The sequence below is a fragment of a genome, unplaced genomic scaffold (genome assembly GCF_019419815.1).
Source record: "Pyrus x bretschneideri cultivar Hongxiangsu unplaced genomic scaffold, Pyrus_bretschneideri_v1 Contig6, whole genome shotgun sequence".
NCBI classification, from domain to species: Eukaryota; Viridiplantae; Streptophyta; class Magnoliopsida; order Rosales; family Rosaceae; genus Pyrus; species Pyrus x bretschneideri.
This window is the reverse complement of record NW_025999798.1, coordinates 11,647,951-11,666,227: the sequence shown is the minus strand read 5'-3', so window position 1 is coordinate 11,666,227 and position 18,277 is coordinate 11,647,951. Positions and strand designations below refer to the sequence as shown.

General features: G+C 40.5%; 2 protein-coding genes and 1 long non-coding RNA gene across 4 annotated transcripts; 2 read left to right on the top strand and 1 right to left on the bottom strand.

Annotated features, from left to right (window-relative positions):
• Positions 1-5,501: 5,501 nt before the first annotated feature.
• On the bottom strand, positions 5,502-6,283 carry LOC103929792. The gene is made up of 4 exons (XR_007253768.1): positions 5,986-6,283; positions 5,828-5,891; positions 5,656-5,714; positions 5,502-5,566 (listed from the first exon to the last, which is right to left on the bottom strand). It is a non-coding gene; the product is annotated as an uncharacterized LOC103929792 (long non-coding RNA).
• Positions 6,284-6,682: 399 nt separating this feature from the next.
• Positions 6,683-14,224, top strand: LOC103929772 (acylamino-acid-releasing enzyme). 2 transcript variants are annotated; one of them, XM_009339007.3, is made up of 18 exons: positions 6,687-6,946; positions 7,952-8,104; positions 8,279-8,588; positions 8,709-8,930; positions 9,032-9,250; positions 9,377-9,451; positions 9,854-9,992; positions 10,697-10,848; positions 10,934-11,013; positions 11,102-11,223; positions 11,311-11,389; positions 11,469-11,646; positions 11,788-11,848; positions 12,140-12,262; positions 12,571-12,768; positions 13,326-13,394; positions 13,683-13,759; positions 13,876-14,224. In XM_009339007.3, exons 1-18 carry the CDS (start codon positions 6,781-6,783, stop codon positions 13,937-13,939), a joined length of 2,487 nt encoding a protein of 828 aa, XP_009337282.2. In that variant the 5' UTR covers positions 6,687-6,780; the 3' UTR covers positions 13,940-14,224. The 2 variants fall into 2 exon arrangements, 1 of the variants encoding a protein (XP_009337282.2); XR_007253720.1 differs by lacking the exons at positions 13,326-13,394; positions 13,683-13,759; positions 13,876-14,224 and having other exon boundaries at positions 6,683-6,946; positions 12,126-12,262; positions 12,571-12,770.
• A 541-nt stretch (positions 14,225-14,765) lies between these two features.
• On the top strand, positions 14,766-18,037 carry LOC103929774 (pentatricopeptide repeat-containing protein At3g23020). Its single transcript, XM_009339010.3, has one exon. It carries the CDS (start codon positions 14,932-14,934, stop codon positions 17,536-17,538), a length of 2,607 nt encoding a protein of 868 aa, XP_009337285.2. The 5' UTR covers positions 14,766-14,931; the 3' UTR covers positions 17,539-18,037.
• Positions 18,038-18,277: the final 240 nt, after the last annotated feature.

Genomic DNA, 18,277 nt, shown 5'->3' with positions numbered 1-18,277 from the left:
TTAGGTACTACCTCAGGTCTTGAAATGCTTTTTCGCATTCATCATCCCACTTGTCCTTCTGCACCTTTTTTTATTACCTTGAAGAAGGGCTTGCATTGGTCAGTGGATCGCGAAAGGAAACAATTAAGTACGGCTGCTCGTACGGTCAGACTTTGGATCTCCTTCAGAGTTGTCGGCGATTTCATGTCCAGGATCATTTTGATCTGCCTTGGATGAGCCTTGATTGCTTGTTAGGTTACAAGGTACCCTAAGAATCGGCCTGCGGAGACGCCAAATGTGCACTTGGCTGGGTTGAGCTTCATGTTGTATTCTCGGAGAATGGCAAAAGTTTCTGTCAAGTTGCGATTGTGGTTTGACCGCTGCTTGCCTTTCACCATAATGCCGTCGACATAGACTTCTATAGTGACTCCGATTTGCTTCTTGAACATCGTGTTTACAAGTCATTGGTAAGTTGCTCTTGCATTCTTGAGGCCAAATGGCATGACCTTGTAGCAGTATATGCCTTGTTCGATCACGAATGTTGTCTTTTCTTTATCAAGCTTGTGCATGGCAATCTGATTATAACCTGAGTAGCTGATTCCTTGATGTTAAGTCAACGAGCAGATCGATTCGGGGAATTGGGTAGTTATCTTTAGGGCATACCTTGTTGAGATTGATGTAATCCACGCATACTCTCTATTTTCCCTTCTCTTTTTTCATCACTAGCATGATGTTGGCTAGCCATACTAAGTGTGCCACTTCCTGAATGAATATGGCCTCCAGTAACTTGTTGATTTCGGCCTCAATGATATTCGCTCGGGTGCGAAAGGTCGCATTTTCTGGATCACAGGTTTGGCAGTGGGATGAACATGCAGCTTGTGACAAGCTATCGCTGCATCAATGCCAGGCATGTTAGAGGGTGACCATGCGAAGACGTCGCGATTCTCCTTAAGGAAAACCTTAAGTTCTTTCTTTTTCGCTGGGCTCAGACGTGAGCCGATTTTAGCCGTCTTTTCCGGCTGATAGAGGTTAAGAATGATGTTTTCAGCGTCATCTTCGATTTTCCATCCTGATTCATCTTCCAGGGCATTGTTGACCTTGACATCATTTTCTTGACTTGCCTGCTGTAATTGCTATTTGGTGGAGGTATAGTCGTCTTTCTGCACGTCAGCTGTTACTGCTGGGGCAAAAGATTTCTTCTTTGACTCTTTGAGAACTTACATAGTGCATCGTCTGAACATGGCCTGGTCGCCTTTGATCTCTCCAATTACTCATCTAGGATGCGAAATCGGATTTTCTGATACTCGATCGATGTCACAGCTCCAGTCTTCACTAGCCACGGACGGCCCAATATCTCGTTGTGGGGAGATGGGTCACTAACGATCATGAAGGTCTGCGACGAGCCAATCGGTGAGCTGGTTACATCGAGTGTGATAATGCTAATGGCAGTTAAGGTGAGTCTGTTGAATCCGGTCAAGACATTCGTTTTGCATTTGATCGTGCTTTCCAGGCCCATCTTTTAGATGACTAATAGTTGTATGAGGTTGACTGAGCTGTCGTTGGCCATCATGACTCTGTCAACAATGGCGTGGGCTGGTTGTATAAAAACCACCAAGGCATCGTCATAGGGAAAGTCTACTCCCTCAGCGTCTTGCTCGATGAAGTCGATGATTGGTCCAGGTACAACATTTACAGCTTGAACCTGATTGACTGATCTTGCCTGCTGGATATTCCTCTTCTTGGAGTTATTGGTGGCCCCCAGATGCTCGGATTGGGCAAAGATTCTATTGATTCGGACTGTCTAGGTTGGGGGTTCGGCATCAGCATCTGCTTCTCGCATTGGCCAGGCAACTGGTTTGTCGATAAACTGGTCGCACTTGCCTTCCTTCATGAGCTGCTCAAGTTACTTTTTCCATGTAGTGCAATCATTGGTTATGTGCCTAGGACCTTTGTGGAATGAGCAATATTTGGTCTGGTTCATCTTGGAGGTGTCTCCCCTTAAAGGTGGTGGTAGCTTAAACTATGGCTTGTCCTTGAGGTCGAGAAGGATTAGGCTGATCAGGACTGAGAACTTGGTGTACTTCTTGGGCGTTGTGCCTCCCTTTGTTGGGGACCGGTCCCTACGTTTGTTTCCTGGCTTGTTTTTGTTGTTGAGCTGTTTATCGTTCGCTTTCTTCTGAGTTGGTATCACATCTTTGCCCGGCTGCTTAGGTGGCTTCTGGGAGAACTTTTCATCATCCCAGAATGAGTGTTTTTCTACCAAAGCATAAGAGTTTGCCAGGGACAGGTTCTTGCCCATAATCAATTTCCAGAAAAGTGGGCGATCTGCTGGAAACCCTTTTTGGAAAGCTGAGCATGCGATGCTGTCATTGCATCCGACAATTTTTTATTTCTCCGCCTTCAATCTCTTAACGTAAGTGTGGAATGACTCATTCGGGTCCTTCTTCATGCTAAAGAGGTGGTCAGACTTCTTCTTGATCGAGCGGTAGGATAAATATTCCTTAGTGAAAACGAAGGAAAGTTCGCTGAAATTCTTGATTGAACGTGGCGACAGGGTGTGGAACTAGTCTTGCGCCTCGCCTTGGAGCTTCATGGCAAAAATCATGCACATGAGAGCGTTATCGTTGACGTAAAATGTCATGGCACTTCGGTAGTGCATCAAGTGCCTGTCCAGATCTTCATCTCCATTGAATAAGGTGAAATGTGGCGGGCTGAACTTTCGTGGTGGCTCCGACTGCTCGATCTCGTCTGTAAAGGGTGATCTGCTCAGGTTGGCCACGTCTCTACAAAGGGCATTGTCGGTAGTGTCAATGCGCTAGAATCCGCGCAGTTGTTCTACTACGAGTCTTTGTACTTCCTCCTAGATTTGTACCTGGTGAGGCAGTAGAGTCTCAGCTGCCCCCGGTGTTGATCTGCTGGTCTATGTCGCTCTTCGACATGTTGTGTCGCGGTTGTTGTGCTGCTTGCCATTGCTCTTGGCGGGGGCTGCTAGTGGAACTTGAGCTGGACTGCTTACGTGCTCTTTTTTGGATGTCAGATGGTTGCCTACTCCGTTACCTCGTAGGAGGATCTCCTTGTGGACCTAGCCTCGTGTGGATGCTTCACTTGGAATGTCTTGGGTACTCATCGGAGTGTGGACCTAACCTCAAATGTAAACTAACTCGTGAGCCAATTCGGGAATGAACGCTTCTTTGCGCATCTAGGCAGGGAAGAGTGCACACTACCTGAACACACAGTTCGTGGTGGGCTGAGCGATTCTTTGCCAGGACGTCGCTAGAATGAGTCACATTCTTCTGCCCTTATCCTGCTTCGGGACACCTCGTCTGGGGCGCACTACATCTCGATGCGCTCGAGGAGTTAGTTCACCAAGGTGGTCTGTTGCGCGAGGGCGTTTGTCAAATTGGTAACCTGCTAGGGCAGATGGTGCTCGTCATTTGGATTGGAAGAACTTGGATGATAGGTGTCTCCATGTGTGGTGGAAGTATAATGGATTGCAGGTACAAAGTTTGTGCCCAAAGCAGGCATTTCTGCAGAAAAGTAGGGTGTAAGTAACCCTGAATTGATCGTGAGACTTGTGGTCAGAATCTGGACCGTTGGAGGTGGCCTTGGAATGGATTGAGCCACGAGCCAGGTCGTCGGAGAAGGTCTCAGGGCACGTTGGACCGGCGCTTGCTTGTCTTGGGCCTGCATGGTGTGAGCCCATTTGACCGTTGGGTTGCCACATCATGGCCTGCTAGCTGAGTGGCTTGGGCCTAGGCCCATTGAGTTGTCTGGCTGGCAGCAGCTACCGCATTCTGGGCTTGGGTTTGGGCCTGCTACTGCAGTGGGCTGGGCCTTCTGCCCAGGGCTTGCTGTGGTAGTTGCCAAGTTTCGGGCCTCCTGCCCATAGGACTGGGCCTTCTGCTTAGGGTTTGGTAGGGTGCGACACTACAAAGGTGGAAATAGTGTCGTGGCCTGATGGGTCACGATGATGGTGGTAATGGTACGGCTTTGCGGTGGTGGGGCTCCTCCTGCCATCGCGTTGAGCCTTGAAGACCTCCGATGTGGGGCAATGTCCTCGTCTCCACTTTCTAGTCCAAATCCTTGAACGTACGGGGTTCTGTTCGTCATAGTTTCTGAATTTCCTACCATTGTATCCTTTCTCCAGGGATTGATCAAGAAACTTTTATAAGAAAAATTAATTGATACGACGTGTGAGAAATTCAATGTAATAGAAAATTCAAGAAACAAATGCAAGAGGCTTCTTCGAGTGTTTTGAATCAGCTCTCAATGAAAGCACCAATTTGTCGATGCAAATTTCCACCGTCTTCAGTCTTGACGAAAATACACCTAGAAAACAATCAACACCTTTGATCAGAGACCTAAGCCTTACCCGCTCGCGAGCTGGGGGAGGGGTTTAGGTCAATGGATCTCCGATGTCTAAGTTAGTTTCTCTGAAAATTTGGTAGAATATGTGGTATTTATAGGGCTAGGGTTGGCCATATAGTGTTTAATGGAGATATATTCTCTAAATATTCCCAAGATGTTTAATAGGAGATAATATCTTGAGATAATGGGGTAATTATCCCTAATTGATTTAAATTAGGATTACTTACTTGATTGGAGTCAATTTTCAATTAGGAATGCATTAAAGATAGAATTTGGGTTATTAATCCTTATCTTTAATTCCTTACCAATGGCATGGGAGCTGTGGGCAGTTGTGTTTAGCTGCTGAGATCTCCATGGGTGCGAGCTGCGCGTGAGAACATCTGAGAAGCCTGCTCATTTATTGAGGGCAATCTTGTCTTTCTTGAATAAAGGTCCACGTGTCGCCTCTAGAATATTTGTGATTATTTTAGGCTCCACAGACATCATTTAGTTTACAAAATTTAGCTTTCCTCGCATTACCCTTTTTTTCTTCTATAAATTGCCCTTTAAATGCCTCTCACTAATAATTGTTAGAGAGACTAGGTTAATTGAACACCATGATGAGCTACGTTATTTATTTAATACACCATCCAATAATATATGACAAAATTATATATGTGTTCTCATTCCCTTCTAAATTTCAATTCGTAAGCCTAATATATAAACAAGAAAGTCAAAAAGCCGATGCAGAAAGAAAGGAAGCAACAGAAAGAGGACTGTATTGATAGCTGGTTGAGAACTTGAGAAATCCCATATTAATTATGGCGGAATTTACTACACATGAATTTTTATCTCTTCATAATATGTTCCTTCTTCACAGTCACAGTGAAATCCCACAGATCTCTATATATTTCTCATTGAAATCCCATATATCCATTTTGTCGTAGTCCGCTATCAGCTTGTCACGAGCTCCCCTCTCCATGTTGTATATCTGGGGTTCAAAGTTGTGGGGTTTGTCCGGCTTATCCATCTCAATGATGCAAAACACAATTGTAAACAGACCGGCGCCAATGTACAAGTACTCCCCTTGAAAAACAATGCATTTGGGATATGATTTCCTATGCGACAATGAACAAGACCATCATGTTAATGAATGCAAAACAATTGGCATTACCGGAGCGTTGAAATACATTCCAGCAGCAATTGCTGCTGGGAGAAAAAAAAAACCATGATATAAGACCTGCCGAAACAACCAAAATAGATAATGTTCGTTTGCTGTAATGTAGGTTAGTGAATGATCAAAGTTGTTTGGTAGGCATTCGTATGTACCCTGAAAACCTGTAGGGGTTCCAACTGCTTCAATGTCTTCTGCTATTGATCCCCAAAAGCTTCCGGGATAAGAGTTTGCAGAAGCAAGTCACGGTTCTAGAACGAATAATTTAATAACATAACATGTTAGATTACCTGCCACTAAGTGTGCTAACTAATAGAAACAGGGTACCTTTCTTCTATTCGCCTTCGTTGTAAGTGTGGTGCTCATCATACTCCCCGACCTTAAAATCATCCTGCAAAATTAACCATACATAATTAATCACTAATCATGATAAATTCATATAATCACATGAACTTGTACAGTCAGTGAGCGTTTATAGTTTATACCATGCTGATATTGTTAGTCTCCCAACGGTCATGGTGGTCTTCGCGGAGATGGGGCTCAATCTCCGCGAACCTGGCTACATTCAACCAAGCACTCAACCTTCTCTTCCTCAAGTTTCTGTACAATTAAGAGGTCCTACGTGTCTAAGTACTCCGAGAAACCATCGCCCTAGATTCCTACAGCTTTGAGCTCAGTTTGGGAACTGCGTAAGGAGACATAGCCGCGAGTAAAGAGCACATAGCCATTTCTGGTTTGGATTATCTTCGATTTTGTGGCCGTTGTGCAACGCTCAAATACACGCTTTTCTCTTAATGGTAAAGCATGCCATAAGTCATTGCCTTAATATAAACTAACGGAGTTAGGTATTTATTTTTTAGTTTAACCACGGAAATGATTTTTATACGCTAATTTTCATCTCATGGCTCATGCTCACCATTTTAATTCTGGCTCTTGATCATTCTTTATTTGTTCAATTAAATGACGAAAAAATTGAAAAGTGTAAGTGTTGAAAAAATGTGTGCATAACCTTTTTATGTCTATTTATTTCTATTATTCTACACCAGATTCAATTAAAATATGAAAAAAAAGAAGTCAAACTTGAATGCGGAAAAGAGAAATATAGCTAGCTTGACTAAATTCTGTCCGCTAAAGATTTATAGTTAGCTTCTTTGGTGAGTAGAACATGACATAATTAGTCGTTATTGGATTTTACCCTACATGGTCACCTAGGACGGAGTCCTTAAGCATGGCCGCAGAGACTAGAGAATCATAGAAAAATGGTGTACTATTGAAATAAAATGAGCAGTGCATTATTAAGCAGAACCACCTCGGCTTGGTGCGTCACCTTGCTTCGTCCTATTCCAAGATTCCCTCCTCCTCCACTTCGATTTTATATCACATTCCCACTCTTCTTCTCACCCCGAGGAGCAGCAGTTGCAGACCCTTTTGCTATTTTCTCACTACGTAAGCTCTCTCTCTCTCTCTCTCTCTCTCTCTCTCTTCCCCACACCCCCCCCCCCCCAAAAAAAAAAAAAAAAAAAAAATCTATGCACTGTTGACTTTTAGTCGTCGAATCCAAGTGTTTGTGCTAAACTGCTTGATGGGTATCTGTTATTTCTTCCTTTCTTACTTTCTTCATCTCACTTTGCTCGGTGCTTTGATTCATTTGTTTTTGGTGGCATAGAGTGGAACGTTTTGAATTGAATTACATGTTTGTTTGAATTCTTGAACTAGCGTGCGATTATGAATGTTAATCAGGAGTTACCAATCAAAATTATCTTAGTATATTGTCGCTGGATTGATGGAATGGGCATATAAAAAAACTAGAAAAGGATCATTGGTTTTGGACATAGAAAAAGATTCCGACTTTAACCCACATTGCTGGAATTCGCGAGTACCCTTTTTACTTGATGGGATCCCAATGATGGGTATGAAATTTGATCTCGGAAGTGTAAATTGAATTTCAGTAATTTCCGTGACCGCAAAGAGGCCTTAAGATTTTCTTGTAGCCGAAACTCTTACAAGTGCTATGTGGTAGTATCGAATATGTGAGTTAACTATTTGCCAATTCCAAGTTATGTAGAACTATAATCTGAGGTGGCAGATTGACTTGAAGAAATTTCACATAGCTGTTATTGACGTTCATCACAATAATCAAAAGTACCATCTTTTTCATGTAAAGTAGAATTTGAGGTGGCGGATTGCTTGTTTCTGTTACCATACATCAGCTGTATTCGGTTGACGAAAGAATGACATGCTAATACTCATTTGTTTCATTAAAAGAACAAGAAAATATAGTTTCTTTTTTCTCTTTCGTTCTAGGAGATTATGCCTTTTTTTTATATGACCAATGCTTCTGACCCTTTGAGTTATGAGCTACTACATACTTTCATTGCTCCTTTGTGATCATATATTGACAATATCTTCTGTGCAATCTACTCCGTAGTAAAATATTGTCTACACTTTTAGCCATGGGCAGTTCTAAAGATGGTCCATTGAAGGAGACGCCTCTGGGGTTAGATGCAACAACTGAGGAAGAATATGCATCACAGTCTAGGTTACTTCAAGACTTCACCAGTATTTCCAGCATTGACAAGGCATGGACTTTTAAATCTGACAGCGGTATGATTTCTCATTCTTCTAACATGCACGTCCTTATTCTTAGATTACGCACAACAGATTCATATGTATGTACATTACATGCGTAAGGAAATATATAAGCATATATACCTCCTCTCTAATTGAAAGCCAAAGACTTTTTCCTAATGAGGATGTGCACATTAAACTTTGTTTCAGGAATTGAGTCTCGGGCAATGTTTTCAATTAGTCAACCGAATCTTTTGGCAAACAAGAGGAAGAAATTCATTCTATCCTCTCATATTTCAAGAGAAAGTAACAATTCTATAAACTTCCACTGGTCCCCATTCCCTGTTGAGATGATGGGAGTCTCTGTATTTGTTCCATCCCCGTCCGGTGCAAAGCTTCTTGTAGTTCGGAATCCCGAGAATGAATCTCCCTGTAAATTTGAAATTTGGGGTCAAGGTCAAGTGGAGAAAGAATTCCACATCCCCCAATCTGTTCATGGTTCAGTATATGCTGATGAATGGTATATATCGTGAATGCATTCTTTCCATGCATGATATTTGATGTTAGCCTTGTGTACTAGATGCTTTTTTCCTTATGTCTTTGGTGATAGTGGTAGAACTTCAAACTTTCAATGATACAGGTTTCAAGGAATTTCTTGGAATGCTGATGAAACTCTCATTGCTTATGTTGCTGAGGAACCAGCTCCCTCCAAGCCCACATTTACAGGTCAGGGCTACAAGAATGTTAGTTCCACTGATAAGGACTTTGGTAACTGGAAAGGTCATGGGGATTGGAAGGAAGAATGGGGGGAAACGTATGCTGGAAAAAGGCAGCCTGCACTTTTTGTCATCAATATTAACAGGTCTTGTACAATTGGTTTAGTTTCTATTAGTACCAGGATAAGAAGTAAGGAGATTTCTCGTTTAAATTCCCAGCTAACTTTAATTATCCGATGTTGTACAGTGGAGAGGCCGAAGCTGTCAAAGGAATTGAAAAGTCTTTGAGTGTTGGTCAAGTTGTATGGGCGCCACCAGTTAAAGGCTCACAACAATCTTTGGTTTTTGTTGGGTGGTCTGAAGGTATCAGAAAGCTGGGTATCAAGTACTGCATTAATAGGCCCTGTGCATTGTATGCAGTCAGGGCACCAAATTGTGAATCAGAAACCGATGGATCTGAACTCAAGTGAGTTGCTTTGTGTAATACTTTTTGTTGCCTTTTGTTTTTTTGATCTTTTGCTTGTTAATTGTTTTGGAGGTTCTCTGTGCTTCTACATTTGATATTAAGTATTGATCTCCTTAACTGTTCTAGAGCTAGTTCAACTGAAGATTTTCCTGCTGTAAAGCTGACTCAAAGCATAAGTAGTGCTTTGTATCCACGGTTCAGGTAATTTTTTCCCCCATCTGACACTTAGGTCTTTGTTTGTGTGCACTTCAGTCTATGATATATTTTATGTGCAGTGCTTGTATAGATTTTTGATAACTCCTTATAAATATCTGTCTACTGGAGAATTACTTGTATGCTTTCGAGAACTACACAAGCGAAAATTAAAGTTTTTGGAGTGTTCGAGAACTACTGGAGAATTATTTGTTGCCTCTCTTTCAATTTCACAACGGAAATTGATATCTAAAGTAAATACTAATTGGAGTTTGATGAACATTAGAATCGGAATTGTACTATTCTACTATTGTTTCCAACATTATCCAATAGATGGCTGATTGATTCAAATATCATGTGCGATTACTGATTCTGATTGTATTTGAAACATGGTCAATGTAATTTTTGCAGCCCAGATGGAAAATTCCTTCTGTTTATATCAGCAAGAAGTTCTGTGGATTCTGGGTCACATTATGCAACAGATTCTCTTCACAGAATAGACTGGGCAGTCGATGGAGTGCTATCCTCATCTGCAAAAATTGTTGATGTGGTGAGCTCATCAGCTTTTATTTTTCTGTTGGGTAATCAACATTTTATTTTCTGATTGATAATTTGAAACAACTTAGTTGTGTGCAATTCTTTATTCGAGTCCTGGGGGTATGTAAATTAGGAACGAAGGTTCATTTGTTAGGATGTGGATATAAGTAAGCATTAAGCGTTTTCCTTGTAAAAGTGCAAACTCGTACAAATTCGCATTCCTGAACTTTTAGGATTGAAAATCGTGGTTCACTTACTTGTTTTGGTTGGCCAAACAATGTGCTGTTTGCTATTTGCTAGTTACTATACCAGTGGTATGTACTGCTGTAAATTTGGAATTTGATGTTGTTATCATACACACTGAGGGTGAACATTCAATATATATAAATTTCCCTTTCCCTGTTTTCTTCTCCCCTCTCTCCCCACAATATTTTTTTTTTTTTTTTTTTGTGCATGGTAATTTTGTGTATGGGTAGCTTCACATTGATGCTTTATTGGTTAATTTGTATATGATCCTAAAAAATGTGCTTTTCTTGAAAAAGGGGAGGGGACCACAATTGAACTCTAGCTTAATTATCTTCAACAAAAGGTTTTCATTTCATGGAGGTGACATCACAGAACATAACAATAGAAGTTTAGAACATTTTGTATGATATTGTCTCTCTTAATCCCTCTCCATGCTTTATAAGTACAACTAAATACACTTCTTTTTTGAAGATTCCTGTTGTAATGTGTCCTGAGGATGGTTGCTTCCCTGGGCTTTACAAGTCAAGTATCCTTAGTAATCCATGGCTTTCTGATGGATGCATGATGATCATATCTTCCATCTGGGGTAGCTGTGAAGTGATACTTTCTGTGAATGTTTTGAGGTAATTATAGTGGCCAATCATGTGCACAGCGTGTTTACATTTTAACTGTTTACAACTGACCTCTGGTATTTACATGGTAGTACAGTGGGGAAGTATCACGTGTCAGCCCTGCTGATTCAAATTCATGGAATGTTCTTACACTGGATGGGGACAATATCATTGCTGGTAACATAAACTGCCATTTTTACTGATAAATACTTGGAAACATCTACCGATCAATACTGAAATTTCACTTCATCCTTGATTTCTGAAGTGTCTAGCAGTCCAGTAGACGTGCCTCATATCAAGTATGGTTACCTTGTTGATAAAGAAAGTAAAAGTACCGCATGGAGTTGGTTAAATGTATCAAGCCCCTCAAGTGAATGCTCTGAGAAGGTCCATCTATCTGCTTTTCTATATTTCCACATATCATGATTATCTTCAAGCTTACATCTGTTTTACTCATGTTTCAACTTGAGATAGGTTAAATCTTTGCTCTCCTCTCTTCAATTCAGTATACTGAAGGTTCCTGTCAGGCATGTTTCTGGTAGCGTAACAAAAGGTATGATGAACCAATTTTCTATCTGGTGTGTCAAAAAATAATTGATTTTAACATCCTGTATCTGCTTAAACCCTTTCAGGTGCCGCCAAACCATTTGAAGCTATATTTGTGTCTTCCAAAACTAAAAGAAATGATTCGTTGGACCCATTAATTGTAATCCTCCACGGAGGCCCGCACGATGTGTCAGTGTCAAGCTTTTCAAAGTCCTTTGCTTTTCTCTCTTCAATTGGGTTCAACCTGTTACTTGTAAATTATAGGTATGATTGTGATTTTTCATACCACGGTCAAAGCTTTGAATTGTGCAGCTAAATGTACTTGATGTTCAACCAAATTGTGGTTCAATTTTGTTGTTTAGATGTTATATTATGCAATTGTTCTGACATGTTAGTTTATCTCAGAGGTTCACTGGGGTTTGGGGAAGAAGCACTTCAGTCCCTTCCAGGGAAAGTTGGGTCCCAGGTGCTTACCTATACATATTTACCTTCTATTTGTTTTATAGCAATCTTAATTTTGTTATCCGATTGGCATTGTTCCTTACGGGAGCCTACATTATACCACCTGTTTGTTTAGGTAGACTCCTACATTTTGGTGTCATACACACAGATATAAGCACTTCTGGTGTAAATATATCTGTATATGCTCATGTATGCTAAGAATTTAATGTTGTTAATATACCTGTGTAACTAGTATTTACTTTATGTATCTGCTTTTGTACTTAAAGACCCCAATCTCTCAGTTTATTTGCTACAGGACGTGGATGATGTACTGGTGGCTATAGATCATGTCATTGACATGGGACTTGCCAGTCCTTCAAAAATTGCAGTTGTTGGTGGTTCTCATGGCGGCTTTCTAACAACTCACTTGATTGGCCAGGTTTGGTAGTTCTTTAGAAAGCATGACTGTTATTTTTTTAGTTCTTTGAGGCGCATGTGGAGATTGAATCCCACATTGATGGAAGGAGGGACCTTGCATGGGCATATAAATAAGTTGGGTTACTCCCCGTATTGCCAATTATTTTTATGGTGGAACCTCAACTTTCTTCACTTAAAGCTTTATTCTTTTTCTGTGGGGTACTAAATAGATTTTTATTTTCCTATTGAAGCATCTATTACTTATGCACGCTTGGTAGATGAGTTCTTTTTAAGTTATTCTTGACAGTTGAACAATATTTAATGCCGCAGGCACCAGATAAGTTTGCTGTGGCAGCAGCAATGAACCCTGTCTGTAACCTCGCATTAATGGTCGGTACAACAGACATCCCTGATTGGTGCTATGTGGTGGCCTATGGAAGTGAGGGTAAAAATTACTACACAGAAGCACCGTCAGCTGAGCATCTGACTCTCATGCACAGCAAATCTCCTATTTCACATGTTTCAAAGGTGGGTGCTTGGTTAAAGCTTCTTTTCTGTTACCATATTATTAGCTTACCCTGAAGTTTGAAGATTCTTATACAAATATTTTCAAGGACGGAAAGTTTACTTACAGATTTAAAAGCAACAAAGTCAACACAGTCGTTCTCCCAACATTGATTAACTACATGCACATTCACCTTTAAGCAACTAAATAGATATCATAGCTGCAACCACAACCATACTTACTTCTACCTGCAGTGACACTGGTAAAGGCTAACAGGCGAGTAGCATGATGTTTTATATTTGCACAGGCAAGCTGTGTATTCTCAGTGCAGGATATCAAGCAAAATATAAATGGAACTAAAGAGAAACAGAAAAGAGTGAAAAATGGGTAATTCTTTATAAGCTTAATAGTCTTGGAAGGGGTCATGATGAATGTGAAGGTTTAATTCTTGAGAGTGGCTAATTCAAGGGAATCAATTCCGAGGGTTTGGATTGTATCCAGATCTTCCCTCCTAGGATCACTGTGGTTGGTCCAACGCTGCGATTGCTATTTCTAACTTTTTGAAGGATCTTATCTGCAGGTTAAAACACCCACCCTTTTTCTTTTGGGTGCTCAGGATCTTCGTGTTCCAGTTTCTACTGGATTTCAAGTAAGTACATGTTCTCCTAATGAACTACGCCTTTTCTTAATAGTTTGACAACAAAAACCAGTGCTTGGATAATTGTTCTTCTTGGCTGCATTGCAGTAGAAAATGATTTAATGAAGCACAAACACAAAAAACAATTGGAATCTATAAACTTGATTCTGTTAGATTTCATCTTTGAAATTGATTTCCTTCCTCTCAACTTCTCAAGGGGGTGTGATGATTTTGACTCAGACACTTACATGATTGGAATGATGTGAGTTGAAAACTGATTCGGGTATTTATTATTCGTAGTATGCTAGGGCGCTGAAGGAAAAAGGAGTTCCTGTCAAAATCATTGTGTTTCCTCATGATGTTCATGCAATTAAGAGGTAAACTTATGCTCCAAATGAGCTAGTGCATTGTAGCATTGTAGTCACCAGTCACTACAGCCAAGGTCATAAAGTTTCATGCTTGGATTCCATCTGATACGAATTTGTGTTTGCAGACCACAATCCGACTTTGAGAGCTTTCTTAACATTGGTGTCTGGTTCAAGAAGCATTTATCGTAAATGAACAGCCATTTCTCCCCTGATTTTACCCCTATAGTTTGACTTCAAGAGCTTTTGTAAGATGGTTGATTTATGGGCAGTGCAAATCAATCTGCAATGTTGTTTATTAGAGTTATAGTCGAGTAGGTTGAATCCACCTTGAACGTGTAAGGTCGTCTGCCCATGCCTTTGCTCAGCATGTATAATCTTCAATCTGAATGAAAAACTACCTACTTGAAAACTTATGATTATTGATTTCAATAATAGAACTTCAACTCAATTGTTATATAATATTGTTTTGGCTTACATGTCATGTTTGGCACTTGTGTTTTTTATTTGTCTAATTTAGCCCTTAACACTCTTTCATTCTCTCTTTTGTACTTTTCAATTCTTTTTACTACCCTGAACAAAAAATTTATTTACGCTTTACAAAAAGTTAAAAAAAAAAAAATTAATTTAATAAGACAGGAGTGCTGCAAGAGTTCTCGACGTTTATAAGATTTTTTTCTAAAATTTTAAATAATTTAGCTTTCTTCAATATCTTACTCAAACCCATTATGTTAGCATTCCACAGTTCACATCACTTGAATCCTAATGTTGTCAAATTAATTTTATCTAATGTTGTCAAACTAAATATTTATTTGAATTCAGGTTAGGCACAATTTTTTTCCAACCTCACAATGTTGGAAAGTCATCAACACTTAGGTTGAATACTCATTAATTAAGCATGCAATGAACATAAATTGAATGACTACAAAAATCTAAGCCATGCTAATCATACCATACAATTCATACAAAACAAATGGTGTTCAAATTTTGATGGGTTGGGTGGACCCGTATAATACGATATTTCCCACCTCGGTATTTGGATGCTCCGAACTCCCATTTCCGAAAAGGATATTACGCGCTGCTGGTGTGCCTATAACTTTCTGCACATTCTCTAAATTTCTATCCATGTCATTCTCCTGAAATTCGAGGAAAAGCTATAATATGATTCAGTTTCTGTGAAAGCAATGTTTCTGAAGCTGCAGTTGGACACCAGTTGCTTCCCAATTCTGGGTTCCATAAAAACGTCGCCCAACGCAGGACGCTCTCCACTGGACAAACTCGAACTCATAAGCAACGATAGGAAACAGAGAGTGGTTCAGAGTCCCAATGGAGGAGGAGGGCTGAAGAAGAAGTTGGGTGAAGTTCATCGACCCACAAATGGCAGGCGTGGAAATGGCGTCGTTGTTCATGAGGTCGAGCTGAAAAAACCCAGTTTTGTGAAGAACCCAGGTGGGGAGAAGACGAAAAACGTAAAGAGTACTGGCCGTTTTGCGAAAAGTGGAGATATTGATGGTGGGTTGAGAGTTGGGGATGGGAATGGAGTGGTGAAGAAAGTGCACTCCAGGTGTTCGACCAAATGCGTCAGTTACGGAGGTTGTATTCCTGCAATTTTGAAGGCTTTGGATGAAGTTGAGGATTTGGATGAGGCTCTGAGGCCGTGGGAAGATAGGCTTACAAACAAGGAAAGGAGTATAATTTTGAAGGAGCAGGTGTGTTGGGAAAGGGCTTGGGAGGTTTTTGAGTGGTTTAAGAGAAAGGATTGTTATGAGGTGAATGTGATTCACTATAATATAGTGCTTAGAATTCTTGGGAAGGCGAGGAAGTGGAGCCGTGTCGAGAGACTTTGGGATGAGATGAAGGTTAACGGAATAGCACCGATAAATTCAACTTATGGAACTTTGATTGATGTTTATAGTAAAGGCGGGCTTAAAGAAGAAGCACTTGTTTGGCTGGACAAGATGAACGAACAAGGAATGAAACCGGATGAGGTTACCATGGGGATTGTCGTTCAATTGTATAAGAAAGCGAGAGAGTTTCGAAAAGCTGAGGATTTTTTCGACAAATGGTCGTTGAGCGTATCTTTGAGACAAGAACAAGAGGGCACCTCTACAACAAGTGCTTCTGGATTGCAGAGCTCTTTGCATTCTCACGTTTCTTTGAGCTCGCATACATACAATACATTGATTGACACATATGGAAAGGATGGCCAACTTAAACAAGCATCTAAAATATTTGCAATGATGCTTAGGGAAGGGATTGCTCCAACTACAGTTACTTTCAATACAATGATTCACATTTGTGGTAACCATGGCCGGCTGGAAGAAGTTGTTTCCCTTATGCAGAAGATGGAAGAGCTTCGATGTCCACCTGATACAAGAACATATAATATTCTAATTTCCCTCCACGCAAAGCATAACAATATAGACATGGCGACAAACTACTTCACAAACATGAAGGAGGCTCACCTTGAGCCAGACCCTGTCAGTTACCGCATCCTTTTGTATGCATACTCAATAAGGCACATGGTCAGCAAAGCTGAAGTCCTCATATCAGAGATGGATGAAAAGGGTTATGAGATTGATGAGTTCACTCAGACAGCTCTGACAAGGATGTACATAGATGCCGGGATGCTTGAAAAGTCATGGTTTTGGTTCATGAGATTTCATCCTTCAGGGAAATTGAGTTCTGAGTGCTGTGCTGCCAACATTGATGCATATGGAGAGCGTGGCCATATTTTGGAAGCTGAGAAAGTCTTCATTTGCTGCCTAGAAGCAAAGAAATTGAGTGTCCTTGAGTTTAACGTGATGATTAAAGCTTATGGGGTGGGGAAACAGTACGGTAAAGCATGTCAGCTGTTTGATAGCATGAAGAGTCATGGCGTAGTTCCGGACAAATGTAGCTACAGCTCTCTGATACAAATTTTGGCTAGTGCTGACATGCCACATATAGCAAAACCCTATCTCAGGATGATGCAGGAGGCAGGATTGGTAAGTGATTGCATCCCGTATTGTGCTGTGATATCAAGCTATGCAAAATTAGGAGAACTGGAAATGGCAGAGGAACTATACAAAGAGATGGTCAGATTCAATGTTCAGCCGGATGTTATTATCTTTGGGGTGTTGATAAATGCTTTCGCTGATATTGGAAGTGTTAAAGAAGCTCTGAGTTATGCTGATGCAATGAAAAAGGCAGGCTTGCCTGGGAACTCGGTGATTTACAACTCCTTGATCAAGCTCTATACTAAAGTTGGCTTTTTGAACGAAGCAGAAGAAACGTACAGACTTCTTCAATCATCAGAGGATGGTCATGCTATTTATGCTTCAAATTGTATGATTGACCTTTATAGCGAGCGATGTATGGTTGAGCCAGCAGAAGAACTCTTTGATAGCCTGAAGAGCAAGGGAGCTGCAAATGAGTTTACGTACGCAATGATGTTGTGCATGTATAAGAAACTGGGGAGGTTTGAGGAAGCCATTCAGATCGCAAAGCAGATGAGAGAACTGCGACTTTTAACTGATTTGCTCAGTTATAATAATGTGCTTGGGCTGTATGCGATGTATGGAAGATTCAAAGAGGTAGTGGCAACTTTCAAGGAAATGATAAAAGCTTCCGTTCAACCTGATGATTGTACATTCAAATCACTTGGAATTATTTTGGTGAAATCTGGGATTTCAAAACAGGCTGTCGGCAATCTGGAAGTATCAGTGAAGAAGGATGCTCAGAGTGGTTTGCGAGCGTGGATTTCAGCCCTCTCATCTGTCGTGAGATTAAATGAAAGTAATTATCTGTAGATACACTCTGCGAAGAGTGTTTTGAATACTCACCAGGCATTATAGTCCAATTCCTTGCTGATTAATGGAATTCAGTGAGGGAATTGAGCTGTGGAACTTCAGGTGTAGAAGTTGAATTATTTATGCAAAGTTACAACCGATGTCCCACTCCACGGTGCTGAGAAGGGAGATGATAACTTTGACAAGATGAAAATGTAGATCACATTTCGGTTCACGGGCAAGAGACGTGATCCTGTATAGAGCCGATTGCTCGGAACAAGAACCGTATAGCCAACTCTGCAGGAGCAAGTCCTTGAACCAAATTGAAGATTATGTAACATCCTTGTATGACCAGCTGTGACTCTTGAATATATGTATTGGAAAGGTTGTAATGTGCTCTTCTAATCATCTGTGGGTGTTGTGAAAAGAAGAGCAACGAAATTGTCAGGTTTTGTGTAATTGCTTTTGTTTATTGAATATTTACTAAGCACAAGGCAGAAGTTTCCTAATTTCTTCTCAAGTTCACCCACCACAGGCTTTGCAAACATAGTATCTCTTACTTAAACTTGATTAGGCCAGTCGGTGATATTCAAGTTTGAATTCTCATTCTCAAAAAATTATTGAAGTTGTGTAGAATATTATATTTGTACTTGATGACTAATAACGTTAGTAAGAAACGCTAAAAAAGTCAAACTACATAAACAAAATCCTTGCATGTAGTGCAATAGTATTTGATCCAGGTTTATTTGTTATTTCCAAA